General features: G+C 35.0%; 1 protein-coding gene across 1 annotated transcript in view; it reads left to right on the top strand.

The window, feature by feature from the left end:
• cpne7 (copine VII) overlaps positions 1-8,726 on the top strand; it is a 55,347-nt gene extending 46,621 nt beyond the window's left edge. Inside the window, exons 14-16 of the mRNA XM_087792847.1 lie at positions 2,530-2,766; positions 3,626-3,921; positions 8,588-8,726. Coding sequence (XP_087648973.1) covers positions 2,530-2,766; positions 3,626-3,919 — 531 coding nt within the window. The 3' untranslated portion in view covers positions 3,920-3,921; positions 8,588-8,726. The remainder of the gene's footprint in view (positions 1-2,529; positions 2,767-3,625; positions 3,922-8,587) is intronic.
• The last annotated feature ends 17,631 nt before the right edge of the window (positions 8,727-26,357 follow it).

Genomic DNA, 26,357 nt, shown 5'->3' with positions numbered 1-26,357 from the left:
GTGGTTCAGTTAAGTCAAGTGTGTTATGAGTGTGTAATAACAAAGTTATCAATGTCGGGGTGACTATGGTAGAGTTTCTTGACTCACTGAGGCATTTTACTGAGGGAATTATTGAATAACTTGGTAACGACACTTTCAGACAGACTTTGAGATCCTGCTCTGTAGACTCTGTAGACTCGCGTCATTTAAGATCAAATCAAAGGTTATTAATTGATAGAAAGAAGTGAATTCTGAGGAGAGACAATAACATTTTTAATTTCAAGTCCGTATGTTTGGACAAGATCTACTGTGAGCTTAAAACAGTGAAGTTCATGAACGTACTGAGAGAAATGACTCCAGGATAGAGTTAAACCTGTTAGCTAAGCTATCATGGACCATATTATTATTATTATTATTATTATTATATCAACATGGATGTTAAACCAACAATAATCACTTGATTGAAGCAACAGCTGCTCAGGAACTCAATAACTCAGACAAGAATTGAGAATCAGGTCCAGGAGGACGATAGACTCCAACAAAGAGAAGTGACTCAAGGTCGTATGAGACTCAGATACTTTCAAAAGAGTTGAAATCTTCGTAAAAGTATTTTAAACATGTTAAATATATTGACTTTAGTAAAAGTATTTTCAATATGTTTAATATGTTGACTTTAGTAAAAGTATTTTCAATATGTTAAATATATTGACTTTAGTAAAAGTATTTTCAATATGTTAAATATATTGACTTTAGTAAAAGTATTTTCAATATGTTTAATATGTTGACTTTAGTAAAAGTATTTTCAATATGTTAAATATATTGACTTTAGTAAAAGTATTTTCAATATGTTAAATATATTGACTTTAGTAAAAGTATTTTCAATATGTTAAATATATTGACTTTAGTAAAAGTATTTTCAATATGTTTAATATATTGACTTTAGTAAAAGTATTTTCAATATGTTAAATATATTGACTTTAGTAAAAGTATTTTCAATATGTTAAATATATTGACTTTAGTAAAAGTATTTTAAATATGTTAAATATATTGACTTTAGTAAAAGTATTTTCAATATGTTTAATATGTTGACTTTAGTAAAAGTATTTTCAATATGTTAAATATATTGACTTTAGTAAAAGCATTTTCAATATGTTTAATATATTGACTTTAGTAAAAGTATTTTCAATATGTTAAATATATTGACTTTAGTAAAAGTATTTTCAATATGTTAAATATATTGACTTTAGTAAAAGTATTTTCAATATGTTTAATATATTGACTTTAGTAAAAGTATTTTCAATATGTTAAATATATTGACTTTAGTAAAAGTATTTTCAATATGTTAAATATATTGACTTTAGTAAAAGTATTTTCAATATGTTAAATATATTGACTTTAGTAAAAGTATTTTCAATATGTTTAATATATTGACTTTAGTAAAAGTATTTTAAATATGTTAAATATATTGACTTTAGTAAAAGTATTTTCAATATGTTAAATATATTGACTTTAGTAAAAGTATTTTCAATATGTTAAATATATTGACTTTAGTAAAAGTATTTTCAATATGTTAAATATATTGACTTTAGTAAAAGTATTTTCAATATGTTTAATATATTGACTTTAGTAAAAGTATTTTCAATATGTTAAATATATTGACTTTAGTAAAAGTATTTTCAATATGTTAAATATATTGACTTTAGTAAAAGTATTTTCAATATGTTAAATATATTGACTTTAGTAAAAGTATTTTCAATATGTTAAATATATTGACTTTAGTAAAAGTATTTTCAATATGTTAAATATATTGACTTTAGTAAAAGTATTTTCAATATGTTGAATATATTGACTTTAGTAAAAGTATTTTCAATATGTTAAATATATTGACTTTAGTAAAAGTATTTTCAATATGTTAAATATATTGACTTTGGTAAAAGTATTTTCAATATGTTTAATATATTGACTTTAGTAAAAGTATTTTAAATATGTTAAATATATTGACTTTAGTAAAAGTATTTTCAATATGTTAAATATATTGACTTTAGTAAAAGTATTTTCAATATGTTAAATATATTGACTTTAGTAAAAGTATTTTCAATATGTTAAGTATATTGACTTTAGTAAAAGTATTTTCAATATGTTTAATATATTGACTTTAGTAAAAGTGTTTTAAATATGTTAAATATATTGACTTTAGTAAAAGTATTTTCAATATGTTTAATATATTGACTTTAGTAAAAGTATTTTCAATATGTTAAATATATTGACTTTAGTAAAAGTATTTTCAATATGTTAAATATATTGACTTTAGTAAAAGTATTTTCAATATGTTTAATATATTGACTTTAGTAAAAGTATTTTAAATATGTTAAATATATTGACTTTAGTAAAAGTATTTTCAATATGTTAAATATATTGACTTTAGTAAAAGTATTTTCAATATGTTTAATATATTGACTTTAGTAAAAGTATTTTAAATATGTTAAATATATTGACTTTAGTAAAAGTATTTTCAAAGATAAAACTTAATGAAGAAACTTTGATTGACAGCGATATCACATCCTTCTGATCCTCACTGACGGCGTCGTGACTGACATGGCCGACACCAGAGAAGCTATCGTGCGCGCCTCCTACCAGCCGCTGTCAATCATCATCGTCGGCGTGGGCAACGCAGACTTCACCGACATGCAGATCCTGGACGGAGACGACGGCGTTTTACGTTCGCCACGAGGAGAAAGTGTTCTTCGAGACATCGTGCAGTTCGTGCCCTTCAGAGACTTCAAGACGGTTCGTGATATCACTAATAATATTTGTATAATTATAATATTGTAATGAATATAATGATATCACTAATAATATTTGTATAATTATAATATTGTAATGAATATAATGATATCACTAATAATATTTGTATAATTATAATATTGTAATGAATATAATGATATCACTAATAATATTTGTATAGTTATAATATTGTAATGAATATAATGATATCACTAATAATATTTGTATAATAATAATATTGTAATGAATATAATGATATCACTAATAATATTAGTATATTAATAATAATATTAGTATAATAATAATATTGTAATGAATATAATGATGTCACTTATAATATTAGTATAATAATAATATTGTAATGAATATAATGATATCACTAATAATATTAGTATAATAATAATAATATTAGTATAATAATAATATTGTAATGAATATAATGATATCACTAATAATATTAGTATAATAATAATAATATTAGTATAATAATAATATTGTAATGAATATAATGATATCACTAATAATATTAGTATAATAATATTATTGTAATGAATATAATGATGTCACTAATAATATTGTAATGAATATAATGATATCACTAATAATATTAGTATAATAATAATATTGTAATGAATATAATGATGTCACTAATAATATTAGTATAATAATAATAATATTAGTATAATAATAATATTGTAATGAATATAATGATATCACTAATAATATTAGTATAATAATAATATTGTAATGAATATAATGATATCACTAATAATATTTGTATAATAATAATAATATTGTAATGAATATAATGATATCACTAATAATATTAGTATAATAATAATAATTTATTATTTATTTCCAGGCGTCTCCAGCTGCTCTGGCCAAGTGTGTTCTTGCTGAGGTTCCTAATCAAGTCGTGGAGTATTTCAGCCATAAAGCCATCGCACCCATGAGTCCAGCCCAGGACTCGCTCACCCCCGTCCTCAGCCCCGTCCTCAGCCCCGTCCTCAGCCCCGTCCTCAGCCCCGTCCTCAGCCCCGTCCTCAGCCCCGTCCTCAGCCCCGTCCTCAGCCCCGTCCTCAGCCCCGTCCTCAGCCCCGTCCTCAGCCCCGTCCTCAGCCCCGTCCTCAGCCCCGTCCTCAGCCCGACAGAGTGAAGGTTTGGATGAAGTTGATCTTTACGACATTCTTGTTTCTCTGAGTCGCTGATGTTCGACACAATGAAAAGTGTTTTTCCTAAAATGCAACATTTACAATCAATTCAACATCAACTAAAATGTGACGACATATAAAACACACACTCATAAACACTTATACTCACTTATACACACACACATACACACTTAAACACACTTACACTCACTTACACACACTTACACACACAATAAATATACAATTACGTATACTACACAACCTTATTACAAATATATATATAATATAACACACTAGTACATAATATAACATGTTATAGTATCATAAATATGGATGTACTATGTAGCCATAAATACATCATTTACACAAGTACATTATTATTATTATTATTATTATTTTGAATATTATTATTATTATACTGGAAATATAACCCATACACTGATGTTATCCTTCATCAACTTCAGTTATTACTATGTTATTATTACTTCTTCCATAAACCATTTAAGAAAAACTGTTGTGAAGAGACTTAGAAGAGAAGAAAAAGATGAAGAGACTTAGAAGAGAAGAAAAAGATGAAGAGATTTAGAAGAGAAGAAAAAGATGAAGAGACTTAGAAGAGAAGAAAAAGATGAAGAGATTTAGAATATAGTATACTTAGTATATATTAGTAACCCCTTTGTTTGGAACCCCTGCTGTTACTGAGCCCCTCTCCTCCTCTTGGTCTTCCTTCACTGCTGTATCTCTGGCTGATATTTCATCACTAGTGAACAAGATGAAACCCTCCTCTTGCTCAGATGACGTCCTTCCTTGTAGGCTTTTTATCAAAGTATTTGATGTAATTGGCCCATTGTGGAGCCTTTGCTCAAAAAGCCAGGCTTAGACCCGACTGACCTCAGTCATTTCAGGCCTATTTCTAATCTTCATTCTTGGCCAAGATCTTGGAGAAGGTTTTGTCTGAGCAGCTGTTCCTGGATCATAGCGACATCCATGAGAAGTTTCAGTCTGGCTTCCATAAACATCTACGGAGACAGCTTTACTGAAAGTGTCCAGTGACATCATGATGTTCTGGTTCTGTTGGATCTGACGTCAGCCTTTGACACAGTTGAACCAGATCCTGAAGACTGAGGGATGAAGACTGTCTCGGTCTGTGTTCCAGTGGTTCTCAACATACCTTCTGTTTCAGTTTCTGTCAATCAAATGGGGTCTGAATCATCTGTTGTGTGGAGTCCCTCAAGGTTCTGTTCTGGGTCCTTTATTTTTTCTACTTGATTCCTCTGGTCAAATCAGTCCTGATGTTTCTTCCACATTTTTGCTGATGACATCCAGCTCTACTGCTCTGTTGATCCAACTGAGCCCCAGAGGCTGAACTTAGTCAATAGTTGCTAGAAATCGAACAATGAGTGAAAACACTTTGAAGCTAAATGTGGACAAAAGTCAAACTCTGGTGATTGTTGATGATAAAGTTCAGGGTCGAGTCAGTACTTGAGTGACTTAGGTCAGTCTGTCAAACTGAGACTGAGAAACCTGGGTGTTGTATTTGATAAAGACATGTCTCTTGTTCAACACTGAAGAAAACTGACCAGAAACTGTTTCCTTCAACTGAGAAAAATCTCTAAACTTAGGAAAACTGTGTCACAACTTGATCTGGATCTTATAATCCATGTGTTTGTTTCTTCTCGTCTGGACTATTGTAACAGTTTGTTTTCATGTCTTAACAATTCAATTCAATTCAATTCAATTTTATTTCAAGTGTCTTATCATAACAAAGTTATCTCAAGACACTATACAGTTGAAATAAGACTATAGTTGATTAAGGAAAAATAGATCCAGCAATTCAACAAAGAGCAAGAAGCGAAACACTGTACAGTGAGCTATGATGAGGAAAAACTTCCTTTTAGAAGGCAGAAACCTGGAGCAGAACCTGACTCATTGTTGATGGCCTGCTGCTTTGACCGGCTGGGAGGAAGGATAGGGGGGTAGACAGATGGATAAGGAGAGGAGTGAGGGAAATTATAGTGAGAAAAAAAAAAAGGAGAGTGTAGGAGAGTCCATGGAGGTGCTGGAGAGAACTCTGGATCTGATGACGTGGTGAAGATCCTGGATCAGCAGCAGCTCTGGAGGTCCTGGGGCTCCGGGAGAGAAATAAAAAGGTGTGGGTTTAAACTGCACAGGTGATGAATGTAATGCAGAAAAGAAGGATATACAGAGCTCGGTGTCTAAAACTCCTCCAGCATTCTCAGCCTATAGCAGCTAAGATACACAGTTAAGTTAGTTATAGCAGCTAAAGATAAACAGTTAAGTTAGTTATAGCAGCTGAGATAAACAGTTAAGTTAGTTATAGCAGCTAAAGATAAACAGTTAAGTTAGTTATAGCAGTCCGTGAGATTTGTTTTATGTGTGAGTTAAATGATAAGTCCTCGTCAAAGCATACACCCAGATTCTTTACAGTGGTGCTAGTAGCAGGAGCAAGTTATGTAAAGATCATTAGTTAATGATTGTCTGAGATGTTGCGGACCAACTAGTAAAACCTCAGTCTTTTCTGAGTTCAGTAGGAGGAAGTTTTTGGTCATCCAGGACTTGATATCTGTAATACAGGACTGTAGTTGTGTAGCTGTTGATATGTGTGATACAGGAGTGTAGTTGTGTAGCTGTTGATATGTGTGATACAGGACTGTAGTTGTGTAGCTGTTGATATGTGTGATACAGGAGTGTAGTTGTGTAGCTGTTTATATGTGTGATACAGGACTGTAGTTGTGTAGCTGTTGATATCTGTAATACAGGACTGTAGTAATGTAGCTGATTTCTTTCATCTGGCTTCATGGACAAGTAGAGTTGTGTGTCATCAGCATAACAGTGAAAGTTTATAGAGTGTCTTCTGATCAAGTCTAGTGGGAGCATATAGATTGTGAATAGTATTGGACCAAGAACAGAACCTTGTGGGACACCATAGCTGACCTTAGTGTGTGTCGATGAGAGGTGGTTGACATGTTCATAGTGCGTTCTATCCGACAGGTAAGATTTAAACCAGTTAAGAGCAGTTCCACGAATGTCTATATGGTTTTCTAGCCTCTGTAGAAGGATTTGGTGTCGACAGTGTCAAATGCACTGAGATCTAGAAGAACAAGAACTGAAACATGGACCTGATCAGAGGCCATCAGTAGGTCGTTACTTACTTTTACCAGGGCGGTCTCTGTGCTGTGGTGTTCCTTAGAACCAGACTGAAACACCTCAAATTGATCATTGTCCTGGAGATAATCACAGAGCTGACTTGTTACCACTTTCTCCAGAAGTATTGAAATGAAGACAAGATTAGAGATAGAACTATAGTTAGTGAGGACCTCTGGATCAAGAGATAGAACTATAGTTAGTGAGAACCTCTGGATCAAGAGGTAGAACTATAGTTAGTGAGAACCTCTGGATCAAGAGATAGAACTATAGTTAGTGAGAACCTCTGGATCAAGAGATAGAACTATAGTTAGTGAGAACCTCTGGATCGAGAGTGGGTTTTTTAAGCAGAGGTTTAATTACTGCAACTTTAAAAATCTGAGGCACATAGCCTGATGTTATTGACAAGTTAATAATGTCAAGTATGAAAGTGCTAAGTAAGGGGAACAGTTCTTTAAGTAGTCATGTGGGAATAGGATCGAGAAGACATGTTGTGGACTTTGAGGAGGAAACAACCTGGGACAGCTGTCGAGGACTCACTGGTAGAAAGGAGTCAAAATATGTATCAGTCATAGTGTCTGTGACCGGTGAGGCTGCACTGGTTTATTAGAAGAATCTAGGAGGTCTTGAATCTTTCCTCTAATAGTTACAATTTTTTCATTAAAAAAGTTCATAAAGTCACTGCTACTGAGATGAGGAGGGATGGACTGATGGACTGATGGACTGATGGACTGATGGACTGATGGACTGATGGACTGATGTACTGATGGACTGATGGACTGATGGTCTGATGGACTGATGGACTGATGGACTGATGGACTGATGGACTGATGGACTGATGGACTGATGGACTGATGGACTGATGGACTGATGGTCTGATGGACTGATGGACTGATGGTCTGATGGACTGATGGACTGATGGACTGATGGACTGCTCAATGGACTGATGGCTCTGTGTCAGCCTGGCTACAGTACTGAATAAGAATTTGGGGTTATTCTTATTTGCTTCTATAAGTGATGAGTAATATGAGGCTCTGGCTTTCCGAAGAGATGCCTTGTATATTTTTAACTTATCCTGCCAGTCCTGGTAGAATTCATTATGTTTTGATGAACCATTTCTTCTCTAGTCGTCTAGAAACCTGTTTTAATTGACGTGTTACTGAGTAAACCAGGGAGCAAGACTACTTCTGTTGACAGTCTTTTGAGTTAGTGGTGCGATTAAGTCAAGCGTATTATGCAACGAGTCTGTAAAACTGCCCACAAAGTTATCAATGTCGGGGTGACTATGGTAGAGTTTCTTGACACACTGTAGAAGAACTCACATTTCTTCTTCAAACTCCTCACTAGTTTCTTTGAGGTTCATTTTAAAAATCTGGTTCTTATTAGTATATTATAGTATGCTATATTATTAGAATATATGTTCCTGTTGTTTTCTGTTGATTTATTTATTTTATTTGTTTACATGTTTACTCAGTCGCTGAACTAATAATCATATCATCACTCAACAGGTCATGTGATCAAGACTGTCAAGAAGCCTCTGAACACACCAAGGTCTCGTGGCAACATCGTGATCATCTCAGCTGGACCTGCAGCTAAATATGCAACTGTGACAGAGACGGGAGTACCCGGAGTAAATATTTGATTGACTGCATGCTAATAATGCTCGCTGCTGTGCTGTCAACTGTTGAAATAAATTGCATTATTGAGCTAAAGCAGGATGATTGACATGTGTGTTCATCCATACGCTTGCATGTCTTCCTATGTTTACGTCTCTTCATATGTTTACTTCTCTTCATATGTTTACGTCTCTTCATATGTTTAATTCTCTTCATATGTTTAATTCTCTTCATATGTTTACGTCTCTTCATATGTTTAATTCTCTTCATATGTTTAATTCTCTTCATATGTTTACTTCTCTTCATATGTTTACTTCTCTTCATATGTTTACGTCTCTTCATATGTTTACTTCTCTTCATATGTTTACTTCTCTTCATATGTTTACGTCTCTTCATATGTTTAATTCTCTTCATATGTTTAATTCTCTTCATATGTTTAATTCTCTTCATATGTTTACTTCTCTTCATATGTTTACTTCTCTTCATATGTTTACGTCTCTTCATATGTTTAATTCTCTTCATATGTTTAATTCTCTTCATATGTTTAATTCTCTTCATATGTTTACTTCTCTTAATATGTTTACTTCTCTTCATATGTTTACGTCTCTTCATATGTTTAATTCTCTTCATATGTTTAATTCTCTTCATATGTTTACTTCTCTTCATATGTTTACTTCTCTTCATTTGTTTAATTCTCTTCATATGTTTACGTCTCTTCATATGTTTAATTCTCTTCATATGTTTAATTCTCTTCATATGTTTAATTCTCTTCATATGTTTACTTCTCTTCATATGTTTACTTCTCTTCATATGTTTACGTCTCTTCATATGTTTACTTCTCTTCATATGTTTACTTCTCTTCATATGTTTACGTCTCTTCATATGTTTAATTCTCTTCATATGTTTAATTCTCTTCATATGTTTACTTCTCTTCATATGTTTACTTCTCTTCATATGTTTAATTCTCTTCATATGTTTAATTCTCTTCATATGTTTACTTCTCTTCAAATGTTTACGTCTCTTCATATGTTTAATTCTCTTCATATGTTTACTTCTCTTCATATGTTTACTTCTCTTCATATGTTTACTTCTCTTCATATGTTTACGTCTCTTCATATGTTTACTTCTCTTCATATGTTTACTTCTCTTCATATGTTTAATTCTCTTCATATGTTTACTTCTCTTCATATGTTTACGTCTCTTCATATGTTTACGTCTCTTCATATGTTTACGTCTCTTCATATGTTTACGTCTCTTCATATGTTTAATTCTCTTCATATGTTTAATTCTCTTCATATGTTTACTTTTCTTCATATGTTTAATTCTCTTCATATGTTTACTTCTCTTCATAGGTTTACTTCTCTTCATATGTTTAATTCTCTTCATATGTTTACTTCTCTTCATTTGTTTAATTCTCTTCATATGTTTACGTCTCTTCATATGTTTACTTCTCTTCATATGTTTACGTCTCTTCATATGTTTAATTCTCTTCATATGTTTAATTCTCTTCATATGTTTACTTCTCTTCATATGTTTAATTCTCTTCATATGTTTACTTCTCTTCATATGTTTAATTCTCTTCATATGTTTACTTCTCTTCATAGGTTTACTTCTCTTCATATGTTTAATTCTCTTCATATGTTTAATTCTCTTCATATGTTTAATTCTCTTCATATGTTTACTTCTCTTCATATGTTTAATTCTCTTCATATGTTTACTTCTCTTCATATGTTTACTTCTCTTCATATGTTTACGTCTCTTCATATGTTTAATTCTCTTCATATGTTTAATTCTCTTCATATGTTTAATTCTCTTCATATGTTTACTTCTCTTCATATGTTTACTTCTCTTCATATGTTTACTTCTCTTCATATGTTTACGTCTCTTCATATGTTTAATTCTCTTCATATGTTTACTTCTCTTCATATGTTTACTTCTCTTCATATGTTTAATTCTCTTCATATGTTTACTTCTCTTCATATGTTTACTTCTCTTCATATGTTTACGTCTCTTCATATGTTTAATTCTCTTCATATGTTTACTTCTCTTCATATGTTTACGTCTCTTCATATGTTTACGTCTCTTCATATGTTTACTTCTCTTCATATGTTTACTTCTCTTCATATGTTTACGTCTCTTCATATGTTTACTTCTCTTCATATGTTTACGTCTCTTCATATGTTTACTTCTCTTCATATGTTTACTTCTCTTCATATGTTTAATTCTCTTCATATGTTTACGTCTCTTCATATGTTTAATTCTCTTCATATGTTTACTTCTCTTCATATGTTTACGTCTCTTCATATGTTTACGTCTCTTCATATGTTTACTTCTCTTCACATGTTTACGTCTCTTCATATGTTTACTTCTCTTCATATGTTTACTTCTCTTCATATGTTTAATTCTCTTCATATGTTTACTTCTCTTCATATGTTTACGTCTCTTCATATGTTTACTTCTCTTCATATGTTTAATTCTCTTCATATGTTTACGTCTCTTCATATGTTTACTTCTCTTCATATGTTTACGTCTCTTCATATGTTTACGTCTCTTCATATGTTTACTTCTCTTCATATGTTTAATTCTCTTCATATGTTTACGTCTCTTCATATGTTTAATTCTCTTCATATGATTAATTCTCTTCATATGTTTAATTCTCTTCATATGTTTACGTCTCTTCATATGTTTACTTCTCTTCATATGTTTAATTCTCTTCATATGTTTACTTCTCTTCATATGTTTACGTCTCTTCATATGTTTACGTCTCTTCGTACTCTACGTCTCATCGTACATTTACGTCTCTTCGTACTTTTCCATTTCTTCGTACCTTTGCGTCTTTTTGTACGTTTACGTCTCTTCGTACGTTTGCGTCTCTTCGTACATTTGCGTCTCTTCGTAAGTTTGGCTCTCTTCGTACGTTTGGCTCTCTTCGTACGTTTGCGTCTCTTCGTAAGTTTGGCTCTCTTTGTACGTTTGGCTCTCTTCGTACGTTTGGCTCTCTTCGTACCTTAACGTTTCTTCATACATTTACGTCTCTTCGTACATTTGCGTCTCTTCGTACGTTTGCCTCTCTTCGTACGTTTACGTCTCTTCGTACGTTTACGTCTCTTCGTACGTTTTTGTCTCTCCGTACGTTTACGTCTCTTCATAAGTTTACGTCTCTTTGTAGGTCTAAGTTTCTTCGCACGTTTACCTCTCTTTGTAAGTTTATGTCTCTTCGTACGTTTACGTCTCTTCGTACGTTTATGTCTCTCCGTACGTTTACGTCTCTTCGTACGTTTACGTCTCTTCGTAAGTTTACGTCTCTTTGTAGGTCTAAGTTTCTTCGCACGTTTACCTCTCTTTGTAAGTTTATGTCTCTTCGTACGTTTATGTCTCTTCGTACGTTTACATCTTTTCGTACGTTTGCGTCTGTTCATATGTTAAGGTCTCTTCATATGTTTAATTCTCTTCATATGTTTAATTCTCTTCATATGTTTAATTCTCTTCATATGTTTACTTCTCTTCATATGTTTACGTCTCTTCATATGTTTACTTCTCTTCATATGTTTAATTCTCTTCATATGTTTACGTCTCTTCATATGTTTAATTCTCTTCATATGTTTAATTCTCTTCATATGTTTACTTCTCTTCATATGTTTACGTCTCTTCATATGTTTACTTCTCTTCATATGTTTACTTCTCTTCATATGTTTACGTCTCTTCAAATGTTTACGTCTCTTCATATGTTTAATTCTCTTCATATGTTTACTTCTCTTCATATGTTTACTTCTCTTCATATGTTTACGTCTCTTCATATGTTTAATTCTCTTCATATGTTTACGTCTCTTCATATGTTTAATTCTCTTCATATGTTTAATTCTCTTCATATGTTTAATTCTCTTCATATGTTTAATTCTCTTCATATGTTTACTTCTCTTCATATGTTTACGTCTCTTCATATGTTTACTTCTCTTCATATGTTTAATTCTCTTCATATGTTTACGTCTCTTCATATGTTTAATTCTCTTCATATGTTTAATTCTCTTCATATGTTTACTTCTCTTCATATGTTTACGTCTCTTCATATGTTTACTTCTCTTCATATGTTTACTTCTCTTCATATGTTTACGTCTCTTCATATGTTTACGTCTCTTCATATGTTTACGTCTCTTCATATGTTTACTTCTCTTCATATGTTTAATTCTCTTCATATGTTTACGTCTCTTCACGTATGTTTAATTCTCTTCATATGTTTACTTCTCTTCATATATTTACGTCTCTTCATATGTTTACTTCTCTTCATATGTTTACTTCTCTTCATATGTTTACGTCTCTTCATATGTTTACTTCTCTTCATATGTTTAATTCTCTTCATATGTTTACGTCTCTTCATATGTTTACTTCTCTTCATATGTTTACGTCTCTTCATATGTTTACGTCTCTTCATATGTTTAATTCTCTTCATATGTTTAATTCTCTTCATATGTTTAATTCTCTTCATATGTTTACGTCTCTTCATATGTTTACTTCTCTTCATATGTTTAATTCTCTTCATATGTTTACTTCTCTTCATATGTTTACGTCTCTTCATATGTTTACTTCTCTTCATATGTTTAATTCTCTTCATATGTTTACGTCTCTTCATATGTTTACTTATCTTCATATGTTTACGTCTCTTCATATGTTTACTTCTCTTCATATGTTTAATTCTCTTCATATGTTTACGTCTCTTCATATGTTTACTTCTCTTCATATGTTTACGTCTCTTCATATGTTTACGTCTCTTCATATGTTTAATTCTCTTCATATGTTTACGTCTCTTCATATGTTTACGTCTCTTCATATGTTTACGTCTCTTCATATGTTTACGTCTCTTCATATGTTTAATTCTCTTCATATGTTTAATTCTCTTCATATGTTTAATTCTCTTCATATGTTTACGTCTCTTCATATGTTTACTTCTCTTCATATGTTTAATTCTCTTCATATGTTTACTTCTCTTCATATGTTTACGTCTCTTCATATGTTTACGTCTCTTCATATGTTTACTTCTCTTCATATGTTTACGTCTCTTCATATGTTTAATTCTCTTCATATGTTTAATTCTCTTCATATGTTTAATTCTCTTCATATGTTTACGTCTCTTCATATGTTTACTTCTCTTCATATGTTTAATTCTCTTCATATGTTTACTTCTCTTCATATGTTTACGTCTCTTCATATGTTTACTTCTCTTCATATGTTTACGTCTCTTCGTATGTTTAATTCTCTTCATATGTCTACGTCTCATCGTACATTTACGTCTCTTCGTACTTTTCCATTTCTTCGTACCTTTGCGTCTTTTTGTACGTTTACGTCTCTTCGTACGTTTGCGTCTCTTCGTAGGTTTGCATCTCTTCGTACATTTGCGTCTCTTCGTACGTTTGCGTCTCTTCGTAAGTTTGGCTCTCTTTGTACGTTTGGCTCTCTTCGTACGTTTGGCTCTCTTCGTACCTTAACGTTTCTTCATACATTTACGTCTCTTCGTACGTTTACGTCTCTTCGTACGTTTATGTCTCTCCGTACGTTTACTTCTCTTCATATGTTTACGTCTCTTCGTACTCTACGTCTCATCGTACATTTACGTCTCTTCGTACTTTTCCATTTCTTCGTACCTTTGCGTCTTTTTGTACGTTTACGTCTCTTCGTACGTTTGCGTCTCTTCGTAGGTTTGCATCTCTTCGTACGTTTGCGTCTCTTCGTAAGTTTGGCTCTCTTTGTACGTTTGGCTCTCTTGGTACGTTTGGCTCTCTTCGTACCTTAACGTTTCTTCATACATTTACGTCTCTTCGTACATTTGCTTCTCTTCGTACGTTTGCCTCTCTTCGTACGTTTACGTCTCTTCGTACGTTTACGTCTCTTCGTACGTTTACGTCTCTTCGTAAGTTTACGTCTCTTTGTAAGTTTACGTCTCTTTGTAGGTCTACGTTTCTTCGCACGTTTACCTCTCTTTGTAAGTTTATGTCTCTTCGTACGTTTATGTCTCTCCGTACGTTTACGTCTCTTCGTACGTTTACGTCTCTTCGTAAGTTTACGTCTCTTTGTAAGTTTACGTCTCTTTGTAGGTCTACGTTTCTTCGCACGTTTACCTCTCTTTGTAAGTTTATGTCTCTTCGTACGTTTATGTCTCTTCGTACGTTTACATCTTTTCGTACGTTTGCGTCTCTTCATATGTTTACGTCTCTTAATACGTTTGCGTCTCTTCATATGTTTAATTCTCTTCATATGTTTACTTCTCTTCATATGTTTAATTCTCTTCATATGTTTACGTCTCTTCATATGTTTACGTCTCTTCATACGTTTAATTCTCTTCATATGTTTACGTCTCTTCATATGTTTACTTCTCTTCATATGTTTACTTCTCTTCATATGTTTTCTTCTCTTCATATGTTTACTTCTCTTCATATGTTTACGTCTCTTCATTTGTTTAATTCTCTTCATATGTTTACGTCTCTTCATATGTTTACGTCTCTTCGTATGTTTACGTCTCTTCATATGTTTAATTCTCTTCATATGTTTACGTCTCTTCATATGTTTACTTCTCTTCATATGTTTACTTCTCTTCATATGTTTACTTCTCTTCATATGTTTAATTCTCTTCATATGTTTACGTCTCTTCATATGTTTACTTCTCTTCATATGTTTAATTCTCTTCATATGTTTACGTCTCTTCATATGTTTACTTCTCTTCATATGTTTAATTCTCTTCATATGTTTACGTCTCTTCATATGTTTACTTCTCTTCATATGTTTACTTCTCTTCATATGTTTAATTCTCTTCATTTGTTTAATTCTCTTCATATGTTTACGTCTCTTCATATGTTTACCTCTCTTCATATGTTTACTTCTCTTCATATGTTTAACTCTCTTCATATGTTTACGTCTCTTCATATGTTTACTTCTCTTCATATGTTTACGTCTCTTCATATGTTTAATTCTCTTCATATGTTTACTTCTCTTCATATGTTTACGTCTCTTCATATGTTTAATTCTCTTCATATGTTTAATTCTCTTCATATGTTTACGTCTCTTCATATGTTTACTTCTCTTCATATGTTTAATTCTCTTCATATGTTTACTTCTCTTCATATGTTTACGTCTCTTCATATGTTTACGTCTCTTCATATGTTTACTTCTCTTCATATGTTTAATTCTCTTCATATGTTTACGTCTCTTCGTACTCTACGTCTCATCGTACATTTCCATTTCTTCGTACCTTTGCGTCTTTTTGTACGTTTACGTCTCTTCGTACGTTTGCGTCTCTTCGTAGGTTTGCATCTCTTCGTACGTTTGCGTCTCTTCGTACGTTTGCGTCTCTTCGTAAGTTTGGCTCTCTTCGTACATTTGGCTCTCTTCGTACGTTTGGCTCTCTTCGTACCTTAACGTTTCTTCATACATTTACGTCTCTTCGTACATTTGCGTCTCTTCGTACGTTTGCCTCTCTTCGTACGTTTACGTCTCTCCGTACGTTTACGTCTCTTCGTACGTTTACGTCTCTTCGTACGTTTACGTCTCTTTGTAAGTTAACGTCTCTTTGTAGGTCTAAGTTTCTTCGCACGTTTACCTCTCTTTGTAAGTTTATGTCTCTTCGTACGTTTATGTCTCTTCGTACGTTTACATCTTTTCGTACGTTTGCGTCTCTTCATATGTTTACGTCTCTTAATACGTTTGCGTCTCTTCATACGTTTGCATCTCTTCGTACGTTTCCGTCTCTCTATACGTTTATGTCTCTTCGTACATTTCCGTCTCTGCGTACATTTCCGTCTCTTCGTACTGTTCTGTCTCTTCGTATTTTCACATCTCTCACATTTCCGTCTCTTCGTACTGTTCTGTCTATTCGTATTTTCACATCTCTTCGTACATTTCCGTCTCTTCGTACTGTTCTGTCTCTTCGTACTTTCACATCTCTTCGTACATTTCTGTCTCTTCGTACTGTTCTGTCTCTTCGTACGTTTATGTCTCTTCGTACTGTTCTGTCTCTTCGTACTTTCACATCTCTTTGTACCTTTATGTCTCTTCGTAGGTTTGCGTCTCTTCGTACGTTTATGTCTCTTCGTACGTTTACGTCTTTTCGTACGTTTGCGTCTCTTCATATGTTTACGTCTCTTCATATGTTTATGTCTCTTCGTACGTTTACGTCTTTTCGTAAGTTTGCGTCTCTTCATATGTTTACGTCTCTTCATACGTTTATGTCTCTTTGTACGTTTCCCTAAAATGAACTTTTTTGAAAAAGCTACAAAATCCATTCAGTGGATCCTTTAACCCTGAAACAGAGACAAGTTCCTCAAAGCCGTCATTTTAATGCTGTGAAACTAAAGAGATCATGTTAGTTCTCATCAGTCACGTGTGAGACATCCTTCATTCCATCACTGCTTTTATATGGAGGCTCAATAAGGCTTGTTTCCATGGCGACCGCTACTTGTGGCGATAGACCTTCATTCTCGTCAAAAAACCCCAGAATGAAGCTCGGTTTTCACAAGGACGTCTTTCTACCACAAGATGTTCAGATGTCACAGCACTTTCTTACTTCTTCCTCCACGAAACCATCAGAAGGTCAGACTCGTGCAACATCCAGTGATGATGTAACATCTCCTTCAGTCACATGATGAAGGTCTGGAGATCCAGAGGTGTTTCCTCTCAGCTTCCTGTGGCTCTGATGAGGAAGTGACTCATACGAGGAGGACGTTGTAATGAATCATCTCGTCCTCTTCGTTCCAGAATAAACCTCTGAACCACTTCCTGCACACACGTGTTCCCATAACCCGACCATATTTCCCACAGTCCTTCACTCCAGTGGATCTAGGATCTGAGTGAAGGGCCATCAAGGGGCCACAATATTCATAGAAGAAGTATTTCTACAACATTCTTGCACAGTTTTGTTAAGGCGTATACATTTCACCAGTCACACCATATTCAAACACTTTTTCTTTTACCAATTTGACCTTTTATTTTTACTGTACATAGAGAAAATACCCACAAACGTACACATCCTTGAATGGTTCTAGGAATACTACACATTCTACAAGTGGAGTAAAGCTCTGGATCCCACTTGTTTCTTTCCTCTTCGAAACTCTCTTGATCTGATGCAGTACTTTGTCATCAACACCTGAATCAAACATTTTGGCCTTTTGAGCGTCTTCTTGTAAGAAGCTTTGAGGGTGAAGTGTTTGGATTCGAAGCGTCTTTGCACTTCAGCAGTTATTGAATCCAGCTGTAGAAATGTCTTTTAAAGTTCTGTGGTTTCCATCAAGTCACCAGGTGTCATCACGGAGCTTCTTCATCTTCAGTCCTTGGATTTACAGTCGGTTCCTCTTCCACACGACCTGAAAAGAGGCTTCACTCCTGTGAGGTCCAGTGAGGTCCAGTGAGACTGAAGCATGTCTGACAAAAACCTGGACCGACCCAGAACTTTCTTGAAAGTAACCAGAAGTCCAACAAAGCTCCATTTGGGCTCAAAGCCACGAGCATCTACTGCTCGATCACCAGGACTTTTTACAGCTTCATTATATTCACATCCTTTATGTTCTCTTGAATTAATTACATTTAAAAGTTTTAATTACAACTTTATACAAACCATTTGTTTGAAAAATGATACTATTTTATCAAGAAGTGTTTTGTTGCTGCTTTTACCTTAATTTTGGTTTTATTTTGTCACTTTAGTTTGGGCTCATCTTCACTGATCTGAAGTCAGTGTTTCTTATGTGATCCAATGTTTTCCTGTTCTTTGTATTTTGACTTCCTGTCCTGGTGCCAGAAGGTTTTGTGTTTTGTTCTCTCGATTTTCTCTTTTATTTGAGATGATTTGTTCCTCGTTTATTCCCAGAGTCGTGGATGTTCTGGACTTTCTGTGAGATATTGGACTCTTGATTGTTCCTGAGAGTTTATATTCAACCATGTTTACATTCGTTTGCTCCTGCGTCGTAACAGAAGCAGAAGCTCTGGTCAAAATAACTGTTGATTAATAAACATATTTCATGTCAACAACAAGATTTAGGAGATGATGGTTTGATGGAACTCTTGAGATTAAGAAGTAGAGAAGCTGCTCTGGTAAATAAAAACATGAAGAAGAAAAGAAAGACAATGAAATGTAGAAAGAGATCGACGTTGATTCTTTAAGGTCAACTCATGTCAAAGCAGTAAGAGTTTGTCTTAATGCGGCAATAACTGTGAGAACCTTTCAATTCTCTGTCGTATGAAGAGAACGAGGTCGAGGAACACGTTGGTGAAGCTCTTGATCCAGAGGTTCTCTCTAACTATAGTTCTATCTCTTGATCCAGAGGTTCTCTCTATAGTTCTATCTCTTGATCCAGAGGTTCTCACTAACTATAGTTCTATCTCTTGATCCAGAGGTTCTCACTAACTATAGTTCTCTCTCTTGAACCAGAGGTTCTCACTAACTATAGTTCTCTCTCTTGATCCAGAGGTTCTCACTAACTATAGTTCTATCTCTTGATCCAGAGGTTCTCTCTAACTATAGTTCTATCTATTGAACCAGAGGTTCTCTCTAACTATAGTTCTATCTCTTGAACCAGAGGTTCTCACTAACTATAGTTCTCTCTCTTGATCCAGAGGTTCTCACTAACTATAGTTCTATCTCTTGATCCAGAGGTTCTCTCTAACTATAGTTCTATCTCTTGAACCAGAGGTTCTCACTAACTATAGTTCTCTCTCTTGATCCAGAGGTTCTCACTAACTATAGTTCTCTCTCTTGATCCAGAGGTTCTCACTAACTATAGTTCTATCTCTTGATCCAGAGGTTCTCTCTAACTATAGTTCTATCTCTTGAACCAGAGGTTCTCACTAACTATAATTCTCTCTCTTGATCCAGAGGTTCTCACTAACTATAGTTCTATCTCTTGATCCAGAGGTTCTCACTTACTATAGTTCTCTCTGTTGATCCAGAGGTTCTCACTAACTATAGTTCTATCTCTTGATCCCGAGGTTCTCACTAACTATACTTCTATCTCTTGATCCAGAGGTTCTCTCTAACTATAGTTCTATCTCTTGAACCAGAGGTTCTCTCTAACTATAGTTCTATCTCTTGAACCATAGGTTCTCTCTAACTATAGTTCTATCTCTTGAACCAGAGGTTCTCACTAACTATAGTTCTCTCTCTTGATCCAGAGGTTCTCACTTACTATAGTTCTCTCTCTTGATCCAGAGGTTCTCACTAACTATAGTTCTATCTCTTGATCCAGAGGTTCTCACTAACTATAGTTCTCTCTCTTGATCCAGAGGTTCTCACTAACTATAGTTCTATCTCTTGATCCAGAGGTTCTCACTAACTATAGTTCTATCTCAAGATCCAGAGGTTCTCACTAACTATACTTCTATCTCTTGATCCAGAGGTTCTCTCTAACTATAGTTCTATCTCTTGAACCAGAGGTTCTCTCTAACTATAGTTCTATCTCTTGAACCAGAGGTTCTCTCTAACTATAGTTTTATCTCTTGAACCAGAGGTTCTCACTAACTATAGTTCTCTCTCTTGATCCAGAGGTTCTCACTTACTATAGTTCTCTCTCTTGATCCAGAGGTTCTCACTAACTATAGTTCTATCTCTTGATCCAGAGGTTCTCACTAACTATAGTTCTATCTCTTGATCCAGAGGTTCTCACTAACTATAGTTCTATCTCTTGATCCAGAGGTTCTCACTAACTATAGTTCTATCTCTTGATCTTCTGAACTCTACTTGTTCTCTCGAGCACCTCCATGGACTCTTCTACTCTATACTCTCCTCTTTTCTCTCACTGTATCCTCCCTCACTCTTATCTCCTCTTTTCTCTCACTGTATCCTCCCTCACTCTTCTCTCCTCTTTTCTCTCACTGTATCCTCCCTCACTCTTCTCTCCTCTTTTCTCTCACTGTATCCCCCCTCACTCTTCTCTCCTTCTTTTCTCTCACTGTATCCTCCCTCACACTTCTCTCCTTCTTTTCTCTCACTGTATCCTCCCTCACTCTTCTCTCCTCTTTTCTCTCACTGTGTCCTCCCTCACTCTTCTCTCCTCTTTTCTCTCACTGTATCCTCCCTCACTCTTCTCTCCTTCTTTTCTCTCACTGTATCCTCCCTCACTCTTCTCTCCTCTTTTCTCTCACTGTGTCCTCCCTCACTCTTCTCTCTTCTTTTCTCTCATTGTATCCTCCCTCACTCTTCTCTTCTTTTCTCTCACTGTATCCTCCCTCACTCTTCTCTTTTCTTTTCTCTCACTGTATCCTCAGTCACTCGTCTTCAAGAAAGTTTTTCCTCGGCACCGCCACACTGTGATTTACTCATTGTTGAATAACTTGATAACTTGCTAACAAACTCAAGTAAAAATACTACAACGTTGGTTGTTGTGTGTGTTACTGTTCCTGTGAGACTGACACAGGTGAGGATCAGAGTGATTGTGAAGAACTGATGTTTTTTTATCTGCAAAGTCACGTCTTACAGTAACAGCTTTTGTTAAATAAAAGGTCAAGTGAAGGAGAGAGCTGCTCGTTTTTCTTGCACTAAACGCAACCAAACATTTAACATTCAAATAAAATAAAAACCCACATCCATCCGTCCACCCCGCCATCCTTCCTTCCAGCCGGTCGCAGCAGGAGTCAACAATGAGTCTAGTTCTGCTCCAGGTTTCTTCCAAAGGAAGTTTTTCTACTGTCACACTGTGAGTCATTCGTTTTTGAGTTGCTGTTTTTCTTTTCTCCAATATAGTCTTAGTTAAACTGTAAAGTGTCTTGAGATAACTTTGTTTTATATTAAATTAAATTAAACTAAATCGAATGAACACTTTGTTGGACATTGTTAACCTCATGACTGTGTTCACAGATGATTTAACAGGTTAAAGCTCCAGCAACACCTTCTAAATAATTTCAATGAATCCATGAACTCAAAATATAGAACAAACTGAACACCTTGTATTTTACTCGACTTCAAGTTTTTGACTTTACTCAACATTAGGAATCTTAATAAATAACATCGTCGTAACAAGTCATTTAGAAAAAGACTTTTACAAGCATCAACATATATCTGTAGTATTTTTCTAAAATTCATTCAAAACTATCACAATAACTTCATTCTTAGAGCTTTCGAGTTGCAAACTCGACGTATTGTTTGATCAAAAAAGTGATTTATCAGACGTGTATATAATTGTTGTTATTGGTTAAGAACAATCTCTTCCAGCAGATTCACGTTCAACGAGCCGTTGTTTAAGCACTTGCTGTGAGCTCATGGATTTAGTGATGAGATTAACAGATAAATCACACAGAATGTCTTCCAGCCTCCTCTGAGTCGCTGCCTTGCTCAAGGATTAATGGGCTTCATTTAGTCTGCTGGTCTCCTGGCATAAATCTGCTGTCCCACGTACGAAACAACGCTGTAAAAAGATGCTAATATTTGCATCTACCGTGTACGAGTTATAGCATAAGTCGACTCAATTCTTGTTATTTCTCACTGAATCTGCTCACAGTAACTGTGCAGACTAAAGAGAAGATGAGACATGAGAGGTTGAGAAGATGAGACATGAGAGGTTGAGAAGATGAGACATGAGAGGTTGAGAAGATGAGATATGAGAGGTTAAGAAGATGAGATATGAGAGGTTAAGAAGATGAGACATGAGAGGTTGAGAAGATATGAGATATGAGAGGTTGAAAAGATGAGATATGAGAGGTTGAGAAGATGAGATATGAGAGGTTGAGAAGATGAGAGATGAGAGGTTGAGAAGATGAGACATGAGAGGTTGAGACATGAGAGGTTGAGAAGATGAGAGGTTGAGAAGATGAGAGGTTGAGAAGATGAGAGGTTGAGAAGATGAGAGGTTGAGAAGATGAGACATGAGAGGTTGAGAAGATATGAGATATAAGAGTTTGAGAAGATATGAGACATGAGAGGTTGAGAAGATGAGACATGAGAGTAAGTAAGTAATATTTATTTATATAGCGCTTTTCGAGACCAGGGTCACAAAGCGCTTAGACAATCAAAACAATACTCAAAAAAGTACATACTTTAAAGATCAAGATAATACTGAGAACAACACAGGAGTTCCAGAAATTCAAGGAAAAGCCTGAACAAATAGAAACGTCTTAAGGTGTTTCTTAAAGGAGTCAGTAGACTCCATCAAGCGCAAAGAGAGAGAAGATCGTTCCAAAGCTTAGGAGAAACAGCCTGAAAAGATTTCTCTCCTCTGGTCCTGAGCCGTGTGCGTGGAACCATAAGCAGATCAGATCAGTGATGTAAGGAGGAGCCTGACCATGAATAGATTTGAAAGTAAGAACCAGAATTTTAAAGTTGATCCTGAAAGAAACTGGAAGCCAGTGAAGAGTTTTAAGGATCGGATAAATGTGAGTTCTCCTACTTGTGAAGAAGATGAGATATGAGAGGTTAAGAAGATGAGATATAAGAGGTTGAGAAGATAAGACATGAGAGGTTGAGAAGATATGAGATATGAGAGGTTGAAAATATGAGATATAAGAGGTTGAAAAGCTGAGACATGAGAGGTTGAGAAGATATGAGATATGAGAGGTTAAGAAGATGAGACATGAGAGGTTGAAAAGATATGAGATATGAGAGGTTGAAAATATGAGACATGAGAGGTTGAGAAGATGAGACATGAGAGGTTGAGAAGATATGAGATATGAGAGGTTCAGAAGATGAGATATTAGAGGTTGAGAAGATGAGATATGAGAGTTTGAGAAGATATGAGACATGAGAGGTTGAAAAGATGAGATATGAGAGGTTGAGAAGATGAGACATGAGAGGTTGAGAAGATATGAGACATGAGAGGTTGAAAAGATGAGATATGAGAGGTTGAGAAGATGAGACATGAGAGGTTGAGAAGATGAGACATGAGAGGTTGAAAAGATGAGATATGAGAGGTTGAAAAGATAAGACATGAGAGGTTGAGAAGATGAGACATGAGAGGTTGAGAAGATGAGACACGAGAGGTTGAAAAGATAAGACATGAGAGGTTGAGAAGATGAGACACGAGAGGTTGAGAAGATGAGACATGAGAGGTTAAGAAGATGAGATATGAGAGGTTGAGAAGATGAGACACGAGAGGTTGAGAAGATGAGACATGAGAGGTTGATAAGATGAGATATGAGAGGTTAAGAAGATGAGATATGAGAGGTTGAGAAGATGAGACATGAGAGGTTGAGAAGATGAGACATGAGAGGTTGAGAAGATGAGATATGAGAGGTTAAGAAGATGAGATATGAGAGGTTAAGAAGATGAGACATGAGAGGTTGAGAAGATATGAGATATGAGAGGTTGAAAAGATGAGATATGAGAGGTTGAGAAGATGAGATATGAGAGGTTGAGAAGATGAGAGATGAGAGGTTGAGAAGATGAGACATGAGAGGTTGAGACATGAGAGGTTGAGAAGATGAGAGGTTGAGAAGATGAGAGGTTGAGAAGATGAGAGGTTGAGAAGATGAGAGGTTGAGAAGATGAGACATGAGAGGTTGAGAAGATATGAGATATAAGAGGTTGAGAAGATATGAGACATGAGAGGTTGAGAAGATGAGACATGAGAGTAAGTAAGTAATATTTATTTATATAGCGCTTTTCGAGACCAGGGTCACAAAGCGCTTAGACAATCAAAACAATACTCAAAAAAGTACATACTTTAAAGATCAAGATAATACTGAGAACAACACAGGAGTTCCAGAAATTCAAGGAAAAGCCTGAACAAATAGAAACGTCTTAAGGTGTTTCTTAAAGGAGTCAGTAGACTCCATCAAGCGCAAAGAGAGAGAAGATCGTTCCAAAGCTTAGGAGAAACAGCCTGAAAAGATTTCTCTCCTCTGGTCCTGAGCCGTGTGCGTGGAACCATAAGCAGATTCTGAACCACAGACCTCAGAGCCCGAGCTGGGGTGTAAGGCTGGATCAGATCAGTGATGTAAGGAGGAGCCTGACCATGAATAGATTTGAAAGTAAGAACCAGAATTTTAAAGTTGATCCTGAAAGAAACTGGAAGCCAGTGAAGAGTTTTAAGGATCGGATAAATGTGAGTTCTCCTACTTGTGAAGAAGATGAGATATGAGAGGTTAAGAAGATGAGATATGAGAGGTTGAGAAGATAAGACATGAGAGGTTGAGAAGATATGAGATATGAGAGGTTGAAAATATGAGATATAAGAGGTTGAAAAGCTGAGACATGAGAGGTTGAGAAGATATGAGATATGAGAGGTTAAGAAGATGAGACATGAGAGGTTGAAAAGATGAGATATGAGAGGTTGAGAAGATGAGACACGAGAGGTTGAGAAGATGAGACATGAGAGGTTAAGTAGATGAGATATGAGAGGTTGAGAAGATGAGACACGAGAGGTTGAGAAGATGAGACATGAGAGGTTGATAAGATGAGATATGAGAGGTTAAGAAGATGAGATATGAGAGGTTGAGAAGATGAGACATGAGAGGTTGAGAAGATGAGACATGAGAGGTTGAAAATATGAGATACTAGAGGTTGAGAAGATGAGATATGAGAGGTTGAGAAGATGAGACACGAGAGGTTGAAAAGATAAGACATGAGAGGTTGAGAAGATGAGAATTGAGAGGTTGAGAAGATGAGACATGAGAGGTTGAGAAGATGAGACATGAGAGGTTGAGAAGATATGAGATATGAGAGGTTGAGAAGATGAGATATTAGAGGTTGAGAAGATGAGATATGAGAGGTTGAGAAGATATGAGACATGAGAGGTTGAAAAGATGAGATATGAGAGGTTGAGAAGATGAGACATGAGAGGTTGAAAAGATGAGATATGAGAGGTTGAAAAGATGAGATATGAGAGGTTGAGAAGATGAGATATGAGAGGTTGAGAAGATGAGACACGAGAGGTTGAGAAGATGAGACATGAGAGGTTGATAAGATGAGATATGAGAGGTTGAGAAGATGAGACATGAGAGGTTGGGAAGATGAGACATGAGAGATTGAGAAGATGAGACATGAGAGGTTGAGAAGATGAGACATGAGAGGTTGATAAGATGAGATATGGGAGGTTGAGAAGATGAGACATGAGAGGTTGGGAAGATGAGATATGAGAGGTTGAGAAGATGAGATATAGAGGTTGAGAAGATGAGATAGGAGAGGTTGAAAAGATAAGACATGAGAGGTTGAGAAGATGAGACATGAGAGGTTGAGAAGATATGAGATATGAGAGGTTCAGAAGATGAGATATTAGAGGTTGAGAAGATGAGATATGAGAGTTTGAGAAGATATGAGACATGAGAGGTTGAAAAGATGAGATATGAGAGGTTGAGAAGATGAGACATGAGAGGTTGAGAAGATATGAGACATGAGAGGTTGAAAAGATGAGATATGAGAGGTTGAGAAGATGAGACATGAGAGGTTGAGAAGATGAGACATGAGAGGTTGAAAAGATGAGATATGAGAGGTTGAAAAGATAAGACATGAGAGGTTGAGAAGATGAGACATGAGAGGTTGAGAAGATGAGACACGAGAGGTTGAGAAGATGAGATATGAGAGGTTAAGAAGATGAGATATGAGAGGTTAAGAAGATGAGACATGAGAGGTTGAGAAGATATGAGATATGAGAGGTTGAAAAGATGAGATATGAGAGGTTGAGAAGATGAGATATGAGAGGTTGAGAAGATGAGAGATGAGAGGTTGAGAAGATGAGACATGAGAGGTTGAGACATGAGAGGT

The sequence above is a fragment of the Callionymus lyra genome, chromosome 6 (genome assembly GCF_982586985.1).
Source record: "Callionymus lyra chromosome 6, fCalLyr1.hap1.1, whole genome shotgun sequence".
NCBI lineage: Eukaryota > Metazoa > Chordata > Actinopteri > Syngnathiformes > Callionymidae > Callionymus > Callionymus lyra.
The sequence above is the reverse complement of the archived record's forward strand: the minus strand, read 5'-3'. Positions and strand labels throughout refer to the sequence as shown.